The sequence below is a fragment of the Orcinus orca genome, chromosome 15 (assembly GCF_937001465.1).
Source record: "Orcinus orca chromosome 15, mOrcOrc1.1, whole genome shotgun sequence".
In the NCBI taxonomy this organism is placed as follows: Eukaryota; Metazoa; Chordata; class Mammalia; order Artiodactyla; family Delphinidae; genus Orcinus; species Orcinus orca.
Genome location: NC_064573.1, coordinates 5,361,170 through 5,378,981, shown reverse-complemented (window position 1 = coordinate 5,378,981; position 17,812 = coordinate 5,361,170). Strand labels below are relative to the sequence as shown.

Here is a 17,812-nt window from a genome sequence, read left to right as displayed (position 1 = left end):
TCCCTCCCTCCCTCTCTCTCTCTCTCTCTCTCTCTCTCTCTCTCTCTCTCTCTCTCTCTCTGTTCCTCAGCCCTCCCCTTGAGCCCTCTTTTCTACACATCAGATCAACCGAGTCACAGGCTGGGCAGAAGAGAGTAAGGATAGATAGATGAAATTGCTCTCACACGAATATCTTTGGTAACCATTACACGTTGATAATTTTGTCCCTACCGTGACTCTCAAGTTTTTAATTTCATTTCTTGAAAAATAAGCCTCAACGAGAAATGTGAATTTGTTTCATACATTTTCCATTTGACAGCCGTTAGAATATTTGGGGTCTACAGTGTAAATACAATAGAAAGACAATATGATACTATCTGACCTAAATGTATATTCAACCTTTTATTTCTATGTTAAAAATAAAGTAATCAGACAAAGTCCTTAATTTAACATTAACCTCTTTGACTTCTTTCATCTTTTAGTGCAAAATTCAAATTAAAGTTTAGTTGTTGAAGAACTGGTATCAACAGACAGGCGAAATATTTCTTTTCTTTCTCACCGAAGCATATATCTGAACTCTGATTTTCTAGACAAGAAAATTTAGGAATTTTCAACATGGTTAATACTCACACATGCATTCACGTTTCAGACAGAAAGAAAAGCACTGCATTAGATAATTAAAGTAACATCGAGTCCACGACAATATTTTACCTACATAATACATTTCATTTAATATGCATGGAAATCTTTTTAAAACACTCCATTTAAATCCCTGTACTGCAGTGTATCCTTTCCATTGCCTTTGAAGTCAATCAGCGTGGAGTTTCTCAGGAGGCTAGGAGTTGGGCAGAACGTCCCTAAAACACCTCGGGCTGCTCAGATGAAAGGTGCTAAGTACAAAGATCCTAATAATTTCAACAGAGTTAACAACTCCACTCACTCCCAAGCCAATACCTAACTCGACCTCCCCTATTTGGTACTTTGAGGCATAATCCTTAAATTAAATTTCTCCAGTAGGGTGTGTGTAACCTTGTTTCACAAAACTAGTTCAGAAAAAATAACATCAAAAGAGGAAGATTCCAAAAACATCACATTCTAGGTCTGTGAAGAGGAGAAAATCTCTTCATTAGGAAGGAAAGCACAAGACTAACAAGAGATATTTGTTCCTACAGAGATTGAAAGGGTTACTTTCCCCCAGAGTAGAACATCCTGGACGTTCTTCTTTCTTCATATCTAATAAAGTCCTTGATAATATGCCTCTGGACTGGGGATACAGCAAATACAGTTACATGTTTTCTCCTTAGTTCATATTTTCAATCAACAAAGAAAATTGAGGCATGGGGGCAGCTGGGTACGGGGAAGAGTTAATCTCTACTGAAAAGGCATTCGCAGTGTAAGTAAAAAAAAAAAAAAAAAGTAGATTGTGGAGAAATGGTATTCCCTCTTCTAAACTTCCATTCAAATTAAAAAATTCATTTAAAAATACATTTTAAATTCTAATAGCAATTCACTTAAAAATTACCAACTATGGTATGTTCTCTTTTTTTGATTTTATCTTAAATACTTTTATTTACATTAGTAGTAACAAAAACAATGTTGTATCCTTTTCAAAAATTTAAGCATTACTGATAACGCTGATAGAAGTTCACTGTATCTCTCTCTTGGTCCCTTCAGTTCCTTCTCATCCACCCACACCATCTAAAGTAATCATCGTTATGAGTGTGGTGGATGCTATGCCAGTATTATTAAGGTAATTTCATTATAAAGTATTTTCTCATGATTCATTTTTCTATAACACATTTGGTTTAAATGTTTTTAAGAAAAACATTATTAAGATGAGAAAACAGTATCAGTCTATTGCAATGAACACTTCTACATGTTTTCTCGTTAAATTATCTGTGGGTTATCAAATTTTGCATCATGTAACTTTTAACATTTTCAGTGATTCTGACATTTCTCTTCATGGAAGTAGGAGAGTGTATGTTGAGGAGACCTCACAACACAACTGTGCTTGCACAGGAAGAAGAGAGGTTTTCCCAACTGGCATCACCTGCAGGCTCCCACCAGGGCTCTGGGTTCCTTGGCCCTTTTTCGAACCTCACACTGTCCTTCATTTCTGCAGGCCCTGGGGGTTTGACAGGCTGACTTCTCTCTGACTGTTCCTCAGTCTCACGATCCTTCTTGTGCATGCTAGACTATACTCCTAGGTGATTCATCGTTGCACTGTGGACCCAGGTAATGGCACAGTATCTACAGACAACCACATCCATAACATAAAAACTGCGGAGTCATCAAAATGTGCCTGAAGATGGAAAACCCCTTTAAGTGTGTATCTGTGGCATCTTCTCTGGCTCTGCCTTCCTGCCCTCCAAGTCCACACATGATCTCCAGCTGGCTAGTTCTCAGCGACCACCAGTTCAGAAGTAGCTCCTAGGAACGCAGGAGCAAGGGATTAAAAGGCTATGTTTTAAAGTTGACTCAGAAAGGAAGTCAAAGATAGTCAGCTATTAAGAGATAGAAACAAGTTTTGAGATAAGAGTTGACACAAATTAGTGTCCCAGTCAGGCATGGCCGAAGCTGAAGGCTGGACAGGGGTACTGACCCATGGCAATTTGGGACCTAGAGCATCATTGGGAAAAATGGTCCATGTTATCAAGATGAATCATCATGTACCTTCGCTGGATGCTATTAAACATGCTTCAATATTTGGATTTCACACTCACTGTACAATGTTCTGATTCTAATCTGATGCCCATGTATGGTCGCTTACAAGAAATACTGAGCTGTGTGATTCTAAGAATTCTTACTAAAAATGTATGTAGGGGCTTCCCTGGTGGCGCAGTGGTTGAGAGTCCACCTGCCAATGCAGGGGACACGGGTTCGTGCCCCGGTCCGGGAGGATCCCACATGCCGCGGAGTGGCTGGGCCCGTGAACCATGGCTGCTGAGCCTGCGCGTCCGGGAACCTGTGCTCCGCAGCGGGAGAGGCCACAACAGTGAGAGGCCCGCGTACCGCAAAAAAAAAAAAAAAGTATGTATGTTTATATGCGTGTACATATATGTACATGTATATATGTATATGTATATTTGTGTACATTCACATGTATGTATATTGGTATATTGGTTAATGTGATTCATTCCTAAGAGTGGGTACACTCTCACTGTGCTGACATCAAGTTTCTGGGACTGTAAATTAAGATCCAGATCCCAGATTATGGTAAATTCTCAAAAATAATAAAGACCACCTAGCCTTCCTACTGCTATTTCTGCGCTAACATATTTTATGACTGCTATCAGAAATAACTATAAGCCTCATGTGGAGACTTAGGCCCACTTAAACCTAATAAGGAAAAGTGACATCGTGTGGTATTAGTTTTTCATATCCATCCCAAAAAATCAGGGAAAGAGAAGTTGTAATTTAAAAAGTCTGGGACACTTGCTCTCCCAATAAACTATGCCAAGCCTCCTTTACTTTTAAAGAACACGTGATCAAATTAATACAATAATAGCTATCAACCGTTGAGATCTTATAGGAAGTGAAGAAATCCATAAATACGCATTGGTCGATAATCAAACAATCTTCAAACAATCTTGTGAGTAATCCATATTATCCCTACTTTACAAATAAAAATATTGAAGCATAGAACATGAAGGATCATGTCCAGAGTTTACAGCAAGCAAGAAATAAGAAATCTAGAATTGGAAGCCCAATCTGCTTCCAAAACCAGTGTTCCTCACAGCTGTGCTGGAGTCCAGTTCTCGGGGTGACTGGGTGGGAAGATCTCTCCTCCAATGTGCATCCCACCCTGGGGCCCTCGAGATTTCAGCAATGCTTTATCATGTAAATGATTAAGTTGACTTGAGGCGCTCTCTCAGTTCCCACAGGTCACCGCTTGAAGCAAGTAAAAATGAAGCCCAAATTAAACTAAAGCCCGCCTGACTCCTTATTCCCTAAACGCTGTCTAAATGATCACTAATCCCTACCCAGTTCCTCCTACATTAACTAAGTGGCTTCCTCAATATTGCCTCTTTATGGAATGAGCTGTAGATTACTGCGCCACTCAGGCAACGTCCTTGGGCCATAGCGTGTCAACTTGTGCAGTCATGGAAGTTTTACACAACTCCTTTTTATGGTCCTACTTTCCCCTCAGATGCCAAGTGTAGGTTTCCCGGCACACTTCACTCAAGCTTCTCTGAGTGACAGCAGAAGCCTCAGTCTATCCTTAACTCATTCTTAATTACATGGAATCATCTCCTCACATTCCCCTCTGATTCAGATGTTCCTGGTAATAAAATCTTCTTCTACAGATGAAGCAAGGTGGATCTAAAGAAACAAGGAGCAAAGAACAATGCTCGGGAACAAAGAAGCTTTGGAAAACCTAGGATATCAGATTGAACGCCACCATTTATGTATCTCAAGGAGAGCTAGAAACGTGGATAGAATTGCTTAAGTCGATAAAGTATGTTAGTTGACCCTACATTTCTAATGAAACTACAGTTTTAGATCCTCTCACGTTGTTCCCATGATCACCAGTCTCAAGGTGAAAATATAACTTACAAAAGCCTAGATCATATATGTGCCATTATTTTTAGATCCTAGTTATACTCAAAATTAGCAGTTAAGAAAATATATATATATATTTCCATTGAAAACTCTAGCATTAATAAAGTAATCTCAGTGTTTACACCTTCCTGGAACACATCGAATCGGTTTGACTGCCACATGTGAAATACCCATGACTTTTGTGACCAATCCAATATTATTAGCAAAGCATAATAAAAACCACAATCTCTTAGAGATATTATAAAAATATTCCTAATGTTTAAGGCTAAGGCATATGGTAGGGTTAATATCTTACTTATTTTAATTATTATATTATTAAACCATAATATCACAATAAAAGTCATCATTAATCTTATATTAATTATTTCAAAAATGTTAGTGCTTGAACTGAGCATCATAGCCCTGCTCTGATGTTACCTCTGTAACATGGAATGGAAACTTGAACAAAGTTTACATATATTCCAATTTAATGTATTGTCTTTTATAACCTGAGTAAAACAATATGTACAAACTTAAAAAAATGTAATTATAAATAAATAATGTCCTTTATGTAAGTTGAGTCATTTTTCCATTAAAAAAAAGTGACTTCATCAAATCTCAAATTGCTTCAGCCTGATGTTCTTGCAGTTTAAAAATATAACCAATTTTTATTATATTAAATGATAACTCATCATAAAGTGAGCCAGTCAACATCACAGACCCTTTTTAATATCAACAGGTTAAAAGGAAAACTGACATAGAATAGATAATTATATATAACAGCTAATGCATGCCAGACCTTGCAAATGGGTGTTTGGCTGCAACGGGGCTCACTTTTCCTTTTACCACAACTCTTCGGAATTTGCATTTCTGAAAAGAGATTAGACTGACTGCTTTATACTAAGACCCATTTGCTTTAAAAATTATAATTTTCAAAAAAAATTATAATTTTCAGAACAAATGAATTTTTTATTTGAGTTCTCCAAAGATCATTTTGATGGATACATTTTACAATATTGCAATTGCCTTTTCAAGTTTACTGGGATTCAATGCATAATTAGTTTCTCTATTACAGACGGCCTCTCAAATCACACGTTTCAGCATAACGGAAGTCCAACGAATGAACTGTGCTGCTGATGACCATGTAGACCCCTGAGTCACTATGCTGTACCTCTAGTGTAGGCTAAATTTTAAAGAAAAATTATTTTCCTTTCGGAATTAATGAAATGCAAAGAGAAAGTATTGTAGGTTTGGTTTTAAATAGAACTGGGAAACTCTTTGGAAATTATAAAGTTGTCTTACAAAAGATCTTATAGTATGAAGACAGAAAATCAAGGAAGGAAAAGATACAGGGAAAAAAACAAGCCCCCACTTACCAGGTGTGAAATTGTATCGAGCTGAAAATCCCATAGATTCCAGCTCTCCATCAGCAAAAAATTTAATCCATAGAAATCTTCCACTGGATTTTATTACAGGCGGATTTTGTTGTCCACAAAAACGTCCAATTATTGGAGAAAATCCAAAAGGTCCATCTCGAACTTCAATATGATCAAATTTGCACTCCCAAGAAGGTTCGATAGAGTACTTCTCATCAAAATAAAGTTCAATGCACTGTCTTGGGGCAGCTGAAAAAAAAAAAAAAAAAGAAAGATTATGTCTAGAAGGTCCTTCTTGTTTTGTTTTTTTGCGGTACGCGGGCCTCTCACTGTCGTGGCCTCTCCCGTTGCAGAGCACAGGCTCCTGACGCGCAGGCTCTGAACGCGCAGGCTCCGGACGCGCAGGCTCAGAGGCCATGGCTCACGGGCCCAGCCCCTCGGCGGCATGTGGGATCTTCCCGGACCGGGGCACGAACCCGTGTCCACTGCATCGGCAGGCGGACTCTCAACCACTGCACCACTACGGAAGCCCTAGAAGGTTCTTTTTAAATCCGTAGTTTGGTTTCTCTGATTCTACTTCAGATTTTATCTGTATAACTCCTATCAAATTTTGACTGTGATATGCATAGAAACGCTAAGCAACTTTGTTATTCTTAGCATCCTAAGAGATAATACTTCCATAATAATGTCTAAGAGATGCTTCTTAAAACTGATGATGTTGCACAAAATATGATCTGATATAAAATGACCACTTCAATATCTAACACAGAATGAACAAATCACAGTAGTTTTGTGAAAACCTGCTGAGTCAGGTTTAAAAAGTAGAGAGGCATCTCTCTGTCACTTTTCCCACATCTTCAGGAGAATCCAGTTTTAAGGTCAGAAACTTGACAACTGTTCAGCATGGAGTTAACCCATTCAAATAGCCCCAATTAGATGTGTTGATTAGATTGAAGTGTGTGTGGAGGGATACTAAGAGTAATTTTCCTAGAACGCAAATATTATCATGTCATTCTCAGGTTTAAACTTATTCAGCAACTCTCTATCAGCTATAGGAAAATGATCAATTCACTTGACGTATAGGTTTCTTAGAAGTATCCAACAACTCACCCTGCCAGGGTCTTTTCACCTCACATACAGCCTAAGTTCAGGCCACTCCAGGCATATCATGTTTTCTAAGACAGCATGCTCTTTTAGGCTTTCGTGTGTTTTCCCACTTTCTTGAGTACATATATACCTCCAATCCAACTCCTGTTTATGTGGGAAAATCTTGCTTTAAAAAAAAAATCTCCTCTCTACATCTACTTACTAAAAACAAAACCCATATCTATTCACCTTCTTTTTTCAGCATTCATGCACAATACTTGTCATTGAGAATTTCTCAAAAAAAAAATCTTTGTTGGGTGAATTATAAATGAATTTATTTTCATAAACGTGTTTACAGCTCTTTAAATAACCACGGAAGAGCCTGATAGGGTGAGCAGCTCCATAAACCTCCACATGGATGCGTTCGCTAGTGCCCTTCCATTCTTCCCTTGTCATGGTCAAAACTGTTCAAGATTCTGGCATTCCAGGCTGATACTCAGCCAAGTACCCCCAGAACAGCCATTACAGCTGTTGACATAGCCACACGTTGATCCTAGTTAGTAAACTGCTGTCTTGAGTCCTTCAGTTGCTTTCTAGCCACTTGATGCTCTTTAAAGACCAGTCCCCTCCAGAAACTTGAAAGTTAAGTCCTGCCATGGGAGGGCCTGCTTCCCATGTGGTCAGCAATCATTCGGGATGACTACTGTCCCCCCACACCAGTTCTTAAATATATATTGAATATCACCCTTGAATGGCTTTGAAACTAAAGCCTTGCATGCGTGGGTATCAAAATGTATATAGAGTTGAGATACACGATTACTTGAAAATTAGAGACGTACAAAAACAATAGGATCCTGATATTCTCTGGCTTTTCCTTCACAGTCCGTGTTGACTTTCTCCTTACTCTGCCCTCCCTTACATGTCATTTTCCAGAAATCTATTCTATGTCTTCTTTCCTCTCTCTCTAGACCAGGGTTCTGGATGCCACTAGCATCCCAATGGAAAGAGATAATATAATAATGTCTGCAGCTCCGTCTAAGCCCAATTGAATCAGAATTCCTGGAGGCAGACCCAAGCATCTGGATTTTCCAAAAGAGTTATAGTGCTCCAAATACACTTTGGGTAATTTTATTCATACTCGCAGCCTCAACAGCAAGCACTATATTTATCACCTATAAATATATATTTTTATCCCAGAGCTATCCACTGAACTGAAGACCACACATCCAATCTCTTCATGAGACACCTCCATAAACACCAAATGGAACACATTATTTTTCCTTTAACCCCCTCTTTCTCCACCTCTATTCCTTATCTGACATGGCAATTCCATGTAAGACATCACCAAGCCAAAACTTTAGAATAGTCCTGAGATTGCCTCTTCTCTCATCCCTACATCCGGTCACGCAAGACTCGGTTTCCCAAATACCTCTCATTTGTTCCCTTGACTCCACCATCAATGTCACTTCTGTAGTTCAGGCTTCTCCTACGGTTTACTCCACCTTTCACAATAGTTTCAGCTTATGTTCTCTTCCTCTAGTTTCTTCATCGAAATCTCACCTTATTATTTTTCTCGAGTTATTTCAATGGCCCTCGCTTGTCTATAACATAAAGTCCAAACTTGCCTGGGTGGAAGATGGATGCCAAGTTCTCCTTTATCTGAGGTCACCTGCCCTTCAGACTCCTCACTTGCTGCTCTCCTCACCCTCTGCAGACACCCTATGATACTACACGTGTGTAACCAACCTCACTGCGGCTCTGAACCTCTGCACACGCTATTCTACACAGAGGATGATTATCTCCTGAATGTTCTTTAGAACTGAGTGTAAGCATCTCTTCCTCCTTATAGACTTCTTGTCTTTCTCTCTATTCCAAAACTGCTCATCTTGGGGTCACTTGAGATTGTTTACTGAAAAAAGCATAGTCCCCAGGCCACATCGTAAGTTCCATAAGACAAGTACCATGTCTATTTTGTCCAATACTCTCTAAACAAGAGTGGTTCAGCAAATATTTGTTAAATGAATGTATGAATGGAAAAAAAGACAAGTATGAAGTATTTCAAGATGGGTACAGAAGTATGATTAACAGTGACAGGAGGTTCTATTTATTTCCCAACTTTTAAGTTTTGTCCTTGACATGACTACGAATGAATGCAAATATGTGCATGATATTAGAATCAAATGGTAGCAATGCATTTAAATTATCAATAAGAATAAACATGAAAGCACAATTAACATGCAAAGATTTTCTTGTGAATTACAAGAGAATTAGTTGATGTTATTCTTTTTAATAATTTGTAGTTTTGAAATACTGTTGCTTCAAAACACAGATTATGTTATATGAAGTTAAGCAAGACATTTAACCCTTCTGTGCCTCAGTTTCCTTATATGTACAGCAGGGACAACAAAAATACCAAATTTCTATGATTAAATATCTATGTATATGTGTATATATATATATATATATATATGTATATGTACACAAGTCGTCCCTAGGTCCCTGCAGGCAGCAGGGGAGAGGGGAGGTGGATGGTTCCAGGACCCTCCTTGGACACCAAAATCCAGGGATGTTCAAGTCTCAAGTCCCTACCTTGGCCCTCTGTATTTGTATCTGTGGGTTTTCACATCCTCAAATTCAATCAGTCGAGGATCTTAAACTAGTACTACACGATACAATTACACAGTATATGTATTACTACATATAACAGATATGTAATATTAACTTGATAGAAAGAACAGCTAATTTTAACCCAGAATTTCCAAATTTCAGTCTCCTTTTCTATCTATCATAAGAGGAAGAAAAACTGCCGGAGCTCAGTTTCTCAACTTTATGCTTTTATTATCAGAGCTTATTTCTCTCTCTTCTTCTTGTAATATGGTGTATCTTTGCTAAAAGTTCAACTTGAAGCATGACAAGAAGAGAGGAAAGATCTCGGTCCAGAAATTACAAAAAAAATCATTTCTAAATGAAACTCTTGATATCAGTTAACCAGAACATCTTTTAATTTGAAAGATCTATCAAATTAACATGTTCCTTGCTTACAAGTAAACAGTGAGCATAAATACCATCTTTGTTAAGGTAACTCTGTGTGTGTGTGTGTGTGTGTGTGTGTGTGTGTGTGTGTGTTGGGGGAACACAGGGGTTGGGGAGGTTGAAAGTTTGGGGCTATTAAGTACTAACACATAATATTGAAAACTTCTATCACTAGATGAAATGTTCATGTATCAGTATCATCCTTAATAGAGAGATGTCTACAAGGGTAATGGAAATGGAAAATGTTCAAAGAGAACTGAATCCCTTTTTCAGCACTTTTTATCCTTCAAGCTGGGGAAAAAATGATGAAAAGAAGCATCATCATTTGGAATCCTGACTTTGGCATGAAAGTACGAAAATATCACTTGTGAGCACAAACTAAGACAACTGCTATTCAGATTGACATTTGGAAAATATGATCATAGATGTACTTCCGACGAGAGTATGTTTTTTGTGCTTCATATTATTTAAGAGAAAAATAACAAATGTATAGGTTATTCTACTAATTATTAAGCCAAAAAGATACCAGTTGCCAAAACGGTTACACATTAGGTACTATTATGCCAACCATGCATCCATTCCATTAATGTAGAATTCCAAATCAATTACATGAGCTGCGAAATAAACTGTTGTTGATTTCTTTTTAGTTCCCAGAATTTACCTGTTTATAAACCATTACTAATAATTTCAATAATTAACTGGACCCCAGATTTTACAGCTATTTGATTCACTCAGAGATATTTATGTGTATGGTCTCCAAAACCAATTTTTGTAATGTCTGTATGCATATTGTCCATCCAAAGCTTAGAGGTGGCCAGATTTAGCTGAATGTTTTCTCCAGCTCTGGCACTGGCTTCCTCACCTTCTATGATGTAGATGCACTCCCGGTCAGGGGGGTACTTGCTGGGATAGTTCGGAGAGGTGAAGACACCTCCGTCTGCGTGTTTTGTCCAACTTCCGCACTGCACAGACTTCGTTTCTGAGGTGCTTTGCTTTTCTGGAAAAAAAAAATTTTTTTAAGCCACTATCCAATTTTTTATAAAACTAAAAATAGAGAGGACATTCTTACAATATCCATTAGTAAATTAACTTCTAAATGGTGTCGTAGTCAAAACCAATCAATTATACACACTATAAAATGCTCAGATAGTCTGGAATATTAAGAATGTGGGGAAAATAGGAAAATGCAAGTGATTGGAGGTCTTCCACTTGCATTTTTCCAAAGAAACACACCTGTTCCTTGCTTGGTTGCCCCAGACAAATGGAGGATGATTAAACTTGCTACAACTGAAACAAAAAAAGAAAAATTAGAAAGCTTAATGTACACCGAAATGATCAAATTCTATAACAACATAACAATTTAAAGATAAAATGATATCAAAGAAGGTTACTTTATCACTTTTAACTATTCCGAGTAGACTCAGAACTTGCAAAAACTGATAAAATGTACAAATTTGTACTGATAAATTGTACAAATCAGGACAACTTAGGAATCTCCTCAGGAAGTAATGCCAGTTAGGAATGGCTGAGACCCAAACTCCTAAGGCAAATGCAGACTTCAAGACTAAAGAGTTAATAGTGTCACCTACTAATGTCCCATTACAGCAGGATTTCAGGAGTATGTCTGAGCTGCTCTTTGTGAATGACCTTGCTAGCATCTCTAAAGGAAGAAAGAGGGACAGCAGGTAAAAGGGTGAAAAGGAAAAGTTGTATTTTCATCAACCATGTTATTGTGTTTTAGAAAATAAATACTTAGGCAAAATCCTACGGCAGGTCGGGGGAGGGGAAAAGAAGAAAAACAGACTAATGTGGATTGACGGTGTTAAGCAGCATAATTAAAAATATTTCTTATAAAATGATGAACTACCAAGTAACCCCAGTCCTGAGCATTTTCTAAGCTCTGAAATTAATCTCTTCTAGCCTTAACTTTGATTTAATATTTAGTATTATCCAGAAATATTTTATAATTTTGAGAAAGGTTATTTCTATAAGCATTTTATTGAGTCAGTTTTTCCAGTATCAGAAAGAGCCTCTGATCTGTAACTTAACAGTAAATCTACGAAGACCACTGAAACTTGCCCTTCTGTTTTACTTCCATATCCTTGATTTACTTAATATTTTTGCAAAGCCTAAAACTGAGACAAGCATGAAAGTCATCTAGTCTTCATAATTTCTGATTTTTCATTCTCTATTTCTGTTTTTATTATTGACTTTGTTGCTCGATTCCCTAAAAGCCCTAAGTTCCATTAGGTGTATAATCATACGTCCACTTAAAAACGCATTTGGAAAAGGGAAGGTATAATTCATAATGCTTTCCTTAACTAAAGCTCACTACAGGATCTTACAAATTTATGCTTAAAGATTATTCCAGGAAAAGTCTGTGGGCCTTGCTATTAGTATTTGAGAAATGATGTCAATTATTGTACTTTGTACTCTAGCCTGGCTCTCTGCTTTTAGATGAAAATATCAGTCGTTGCTATTGTCTGTGCTCAGGTAGGAAAACAAAAGTCTTACTTTAACTTGCCGTGTTTCTACACCTACACACACGCACGCGCACACACCCGGGTGTACAGCCATCAGTATCAAGCTGGAGTTTGGGTGTTTTCACTCAGCTTTTCCTGTTCTGCTGGCATCACGTTGTGGAGCGTGTGCTGTGATTAACACAGCGGCAAAGCCGGTCCTTTGCGTGGCATAGCCACCCTAATCCTTGCTTTATAAAACTGTGAGATTTCCACCATATATTTTCTTACACTGCCGTTTACTCGATGACTTCTGACACTATTTTCCTCCAATCCTCCCCCCCCCCGCCCCAATTGCACGCGCACCACACACTCGTGAAGCAACACTAGAGGGCTATCTACTCTCCGGAAGAGTTGAGCTTGGCCCTCGCCCTCCCCTCGGGGGCTGCGTTCAGGTGAACCACAAACTACCCACGGGGGTGGGCAGGCGGGCCGGCCGAGCTCAGAAGCCCCCGAAAGGAACTATCAGGCCAGCTCTCTCCCTCTTTCCACAGGCCACCTCGCTCTTGCGCACGTGCCCACCCCCGAACTACTCGCCATGCTCTGCCCCGGGATGTTCCTGCCCACGGAAAGGCTGTTTTCCGCGGCAGATTCTGCGATCCAGTGACCACCGCCTTGCGCAGCCCGCACGCCGGTTCTATGATGCTGCGATACAGAAAGTTTACATCTGCCCCAGACTCGCGGGGCCTGCGCGGTCCGGCGGGAGCGCGGCGGTGGCCAGGCTTTCCCTGCGCGTTCGGCCACGAGGGAGGGCAGGCGGGGAGGACGGCACCCGGAGAGCCCCGGCGCGGCGGGAAAGGTACTCACTGTGAAACAAACTGCGTCCATAGATCATGTCTGTTCGTTACACCCGAGGCTCCGATCTCCACTAATTCCATTTAGAGACAGGGAGACTTCCAGTGGTCGGGGAGAGGTCGGAGTCGAGAGGTGTTTTGGATATGCAAACCAAGAGCAAATGAAGGGGGGTTGGGGTGGGGGGAAGTGAGAGAGGAAAGAAGGAGATCGGAGCCCACACGGCAGCAAGATCTGGACCCGTGCGTCCTCCGCCCCGGGCTCGCGCTCGCCCTCTCAGCGCCGCGAGGCCAGCAGCATCCTCGCCGTGACGCGCGCCTCACACCCGGGCGCCGGGCGCCACCATCAGCGCCGCCGGCGGCAGCACCCTCCTCCTTTGCATCACCGCCGCCGCCGCCGCCGCAGCCGTCAGGAGGGCGCGCGGGCAGTCGGCGCGCGGGCGAGCCCTGGGGTGTCCCGAGCCGGGGCCGGGCGGCGGGCGCGGCGAGAGGAGCGGGGCCCAGTCCGGACCGACGGCAGCCACGGAGCGGACGGCTGCGGCTGGGGCTCGCTCAGTCCCCAGTTTCATACACCACGAGCAGCAGGTCGGAGCAGCCTCCGAGGGAGGATGTCCAGCAGCCCTCCTCTCTCCAGCCCTTGGGGATCTTCCGCTGAGGCATTGAAGACCGGAGGAAGGGGTCGGTCATCGGCTCGCCGGGCTGCGCGCCACCTCTGCGATCTCGCGGAAAGAGGAGCGGGGGGTGGGCGTCTGGGAGGAGGGCCGGAGGGTGGTGGAGGGGAACCGAGGTGGCAAAGGGGGGCGGGGACGGGAGGGCGGTGGGGGTGGGGGGAGCGGGAAAATGACAGTTACCAGGTGGGCGCCTGAGTCATCGCCTGGGGCTGCGCGGCCCTCCAGGAAGCCCGGGGCCGGCGTGAAATCGGGCAGCTCCGCGCGGCCGGCGCCCCCGGGGCTGGTGCGCAGCGGAATGGGGCGGCGACGGCGGCAGCAGCAAGGACAGCACACCAGCTCCGATCCCGGCGCGGGGGAGGGGAGGGGGACGGGGAGAGGACCAGGCTGGGATCCGTCACTCGGTCAGCCTGGGCCGAGGGGGCCAGAAGCGCGCCGGCAAATCCCGAGCTGCATCCTCGTGCGGGATAAAAGGCGTGCAAGGGGGAGGGGCCGCCATGTGAAAATCCCTTTCGGGGTTCAAATTTTCACTTTTTAACGATTAGAATTTCCGGTAGATCTGTCCCCCACCCCTCATATTCCATCTGTCTAGAAGAAACGGGTTCTGTCTCCCTTCGGGGGTGAAGGCTTTGCCATTTACTCCGGTCTCGGGCTGGGAGACGAGGCAGGGGCGCGCCGGAGGCAAAGGCAGCATTAAAAGTTTCGCGTTTTATCACCTGGCCTGATGGGGAGGTCGCCCGCAACAAACTGCTCCTGCGAAGACACGGGCTTCTAGCAATTTTCCTTCACCCTCCCCAAAATATTTAAAACCCCCAAGGCAAACACAGATCACCTCCTACCCCACCCCTTCATGGACAGACGCGCGCGCGCGCGCAGCGCGTTCAACTCGGAGAGAAAGAGGAAATTAAAAAAAAAAAAGAAAGAAAGAAGAAAGAAAGGAAGAAAGAAAGAAGAGTTGCTAGGTAAACAGTTCAGAAAAAAAACCTAGTTTGTAAAATGCAAATAAATGAATATGAAGCACAGTAAACCCAGGGCGGCCCGAGGAGGGCTGGAGCGCGCGGAGCGGGGAGTCCCTCCTGGGCGCTGCAGCGCCACCTCCTAACCTCCCGGCTGCGTCCCGCCCTCCAGCCGCTACAGACTCCGCCCGCGCCCACCGGCCGCTAGCCGCACCTCCGGGTCAAGCAGAGGCCGGCGATGCCCAGCCCCCGCCTCGGCGGCGCGGGACCCCAGGGGCGCTCAGCCGCAGCCCCCGCGCCTCCCACTCCGCAGACCGGACTGGGACTCCTGTTGGGGATGATGGCGGTGAGGAGGTGGGCGTAGGGAGAATTAAAGGAGGTAGAAAGCGGACAGGCGCTTTGCTGCGAAGACTAGGGTCACCTCAAAAGGCAGGAGAGAGAGGCAAGGGCCGGGAGAGTGGCCCGGAGACTGGTGGCTGCCGGGCTGCTGCCGCCGCCGGGCTCCCGGCCTGACCTCCACCTTCTGGCACCTGCTGCTGCGGCTCGGGGCAGCCCGCGTGGGCGCGTGCGCGCGCGCGGGTGCGGGTGAACGCTCGTTGCTGTCCTGCCCTCGTTTTCCCAGCAGAGCCGCTGGGAGAGGGTAGAGGTCTACAGACCAATAACTTGCAAAGAGGTCACCCCCAAGGCCGGGGGGAATCCCCGAGCCCTGGAAGCAACCTCGAAGACTCCTTCCGTCAAGCTTTTGGCCCTTTGATTCCCGGAAGCTGCAGGCCCTCGACGGTGGGGTAAAGTGATCAAATAGAGAAGGGCGCGCGCGTGCTTGCGTGCGGGCGTGCGTGTGTGCGTGTGTGTGTGTGTGTGTGTGTGTTTCCGTCCATTTAATGAAAAGTGGGTAGATGGGGCAGGATGGAATGGAGAGCTAGAGCGAGAGAAGGAGAACGCCAGACCGCCGGACCAAGAGAAAAGGGGAGGGGAGAGAGGGAGAGAGAGAGAGAGAGACGCAGAGACAGAGAGAGAACACAGAGAGGGAGAGAGACTGCGCGCCCGCGGAACGCCAACTCCATCTGAACTTGGTGCCTGCAAGGGGAGCTACAGGCTCGAGAAAGGAGCAAGGGGTGAGCTGACGGATGGAGAGCCCGGAGGAGCGTCTCAGAAAATCCGGGTGTACCTGCCCACGTATGTACTTGTAGAAGGATCAAAGGGGAAAAAATAGCAGAAGGTCCCTAGGGAGTTGTGTGACCCACGTGCGATTCTTGTGCCAGCGTGGGGGTTGTGTGTGTGTGTGTGTGTGTGTGTGTGTTAGGGCGGGGGGATGAGTGGATGAGAGTGGAGTTGAGAAAGAGTGGCTAGTGCATGGTTAGAGCAGTTAGTAGATGGTGAATAGATGACAAAGGAAACAGGTCACCGATGGGGGAGGGAGGGTCATTGAAAACTGGTCAGCGACACAAGTTGGCAGTAGAATGTTGACATGTTTAAGAATGGATAGTAATTATTTTTTGCATCCAAAAATCTTATTTACAAAAATAATTTTTTGGAAAAAAAAATCCTTCAATGAAACAGTGGCGACGTTAAAATTTTTCTTAAGGGAAACCACTGTATTTCTCAATAGCAATTTGAAGGTAGAAGAAGGGAAAGTTGGTCTTTGCTAAATCCGTCCACTCAAGTATGTCTAACATGTTTTCCCTTCTCTTTGCTTTCCCAGGACACAGGTCGTTGTAATGTAGCCAAGGAAGTGGCCACTGAAATATTCCTAGACCAATGGGTGGTCCTTGCATCTGAAGGGGGATCCAGGAAATTCAGGAAGGAAATCCCAGGGGAAAAAAAAGAGGGGCACCCAAACCTTTTGTCCATGTCTTTATTCCTCCCATATCCCATTGGCCAGCATGTCTGTATTTGAGATCAAATTCTCATAAATAGGGGCCTGCCTCCTGGGCTGTGCCTGGGGCTGAAGGGTTGCACTTCTGCTCAAACCTCAGTGCTGATGGAATGAGAGTGCACATCCCCGACCTGGTCTGTGATAGAGGCTCTCAGGTCCTCTATTCATTTCTTCACTCACCAAGAGACAGAGTCAGGCAGATGCTAAGGCTTTTGCTCTGCTCCCCTAATCCTTCCAGGTTATGGCTGCAGCTTTTTCCTTGAAGAGTCCATTAATTTTCCTACACACACACATGCACAAGGACTTTTAACCATCCACCACATCCTGCTTGCTTGGCAAACTCTCTTCTCACTTTTGAGTTCTGAACTACCGCTTGCTGAGTAATGCTGCCTCCCTGACGGAGACCCACGAGTTTTTACTTTCTGAGAAAAGCCGACATATGGGAAAAGTTCAGCTTCTCCAAGGGAAGGTTTTGCTCACATATGGCCAAATTTCAAGATGTGATTTTGTTGAAAGAGAGAGCTTATAAACTGCTAGCTTTTATAAGTTCAACGTGCTGTCCTAGAAGAGGGTGCTTTGACACAGTTCTCCGAAGTTAGCATTGCGGTAGAGACTACTTATAGGATATAAGGCAGAATGAATGCCTCTTGAACCCAATTTACACTGTCACTGGTTTCCTTTGAGCCTGCACCCTATAACAATGAGTGATAAGGAGGATTTCCAAAACCCTGTAAAGAATCGGTGTAGGACACTTGCTCTTCTGATTCAAAAGTAAGTAGTATTTAGCTACGTACACGTAGTTCTCTATAGAAAATAATAAAGCTCTAGGCCCACTAGGGATCTTTCATTAATTCATCCGCAGTATTGACATCTTCAAGGGATTTTTTTTAATAGCTAAAATAAGTGACGTTACCAAAAACAAAAAAAAAGACCAAAATCAATAGTGTTTCTGATACATTCTGTATTATATGAGTTTCTTGAAAATT

The 17,812-nt window shown here is 43.3% G+C and overlaps 1 protein-coding gene across 3 annotated transcripts in view; it reads right to left on the bottom strand.

Annotated features, from left to right (window-relative positions):
• NETO1 (neuropilin and tolloid like 1) overlaps positions 1–13,897 on the bottom strand; it is a 100,491-nt gene extending 86,594 nt beyond the window's left edge. For 2 of the 3 annotated variants that reach the window (XM_004280005.3, XM_004280006.3), the window contains exons 1-4: positions 13,343–13,897; positions 11,250–11,303; positions 10,879–11,013; positions 5,898–6,146 (exon numbers count right to left, since the gene is read on the bottom strand). In XM_004280005.3, the coding sequence (XP_004280053.1) occupies positions 5,898–6,146; positions 10,879–11,013; positions 11,250–11,303; positions 13,343–13,370 (466 nt within the window). In that variant the 5' untranslated portion in view covers positions 13,371–13,897. The remainder of the gene's footprint in view (positions 1–5,897; positions 6,147–10,878; positions 11,014–11,249; positions 11,304–13,342) is intronic. The other variant, XM_049697938.1, reaches the window with a different exon arrangement.
• Between the last annotated feature and the right edge of the window lie 3,915 nt (positions 13,898–17,812).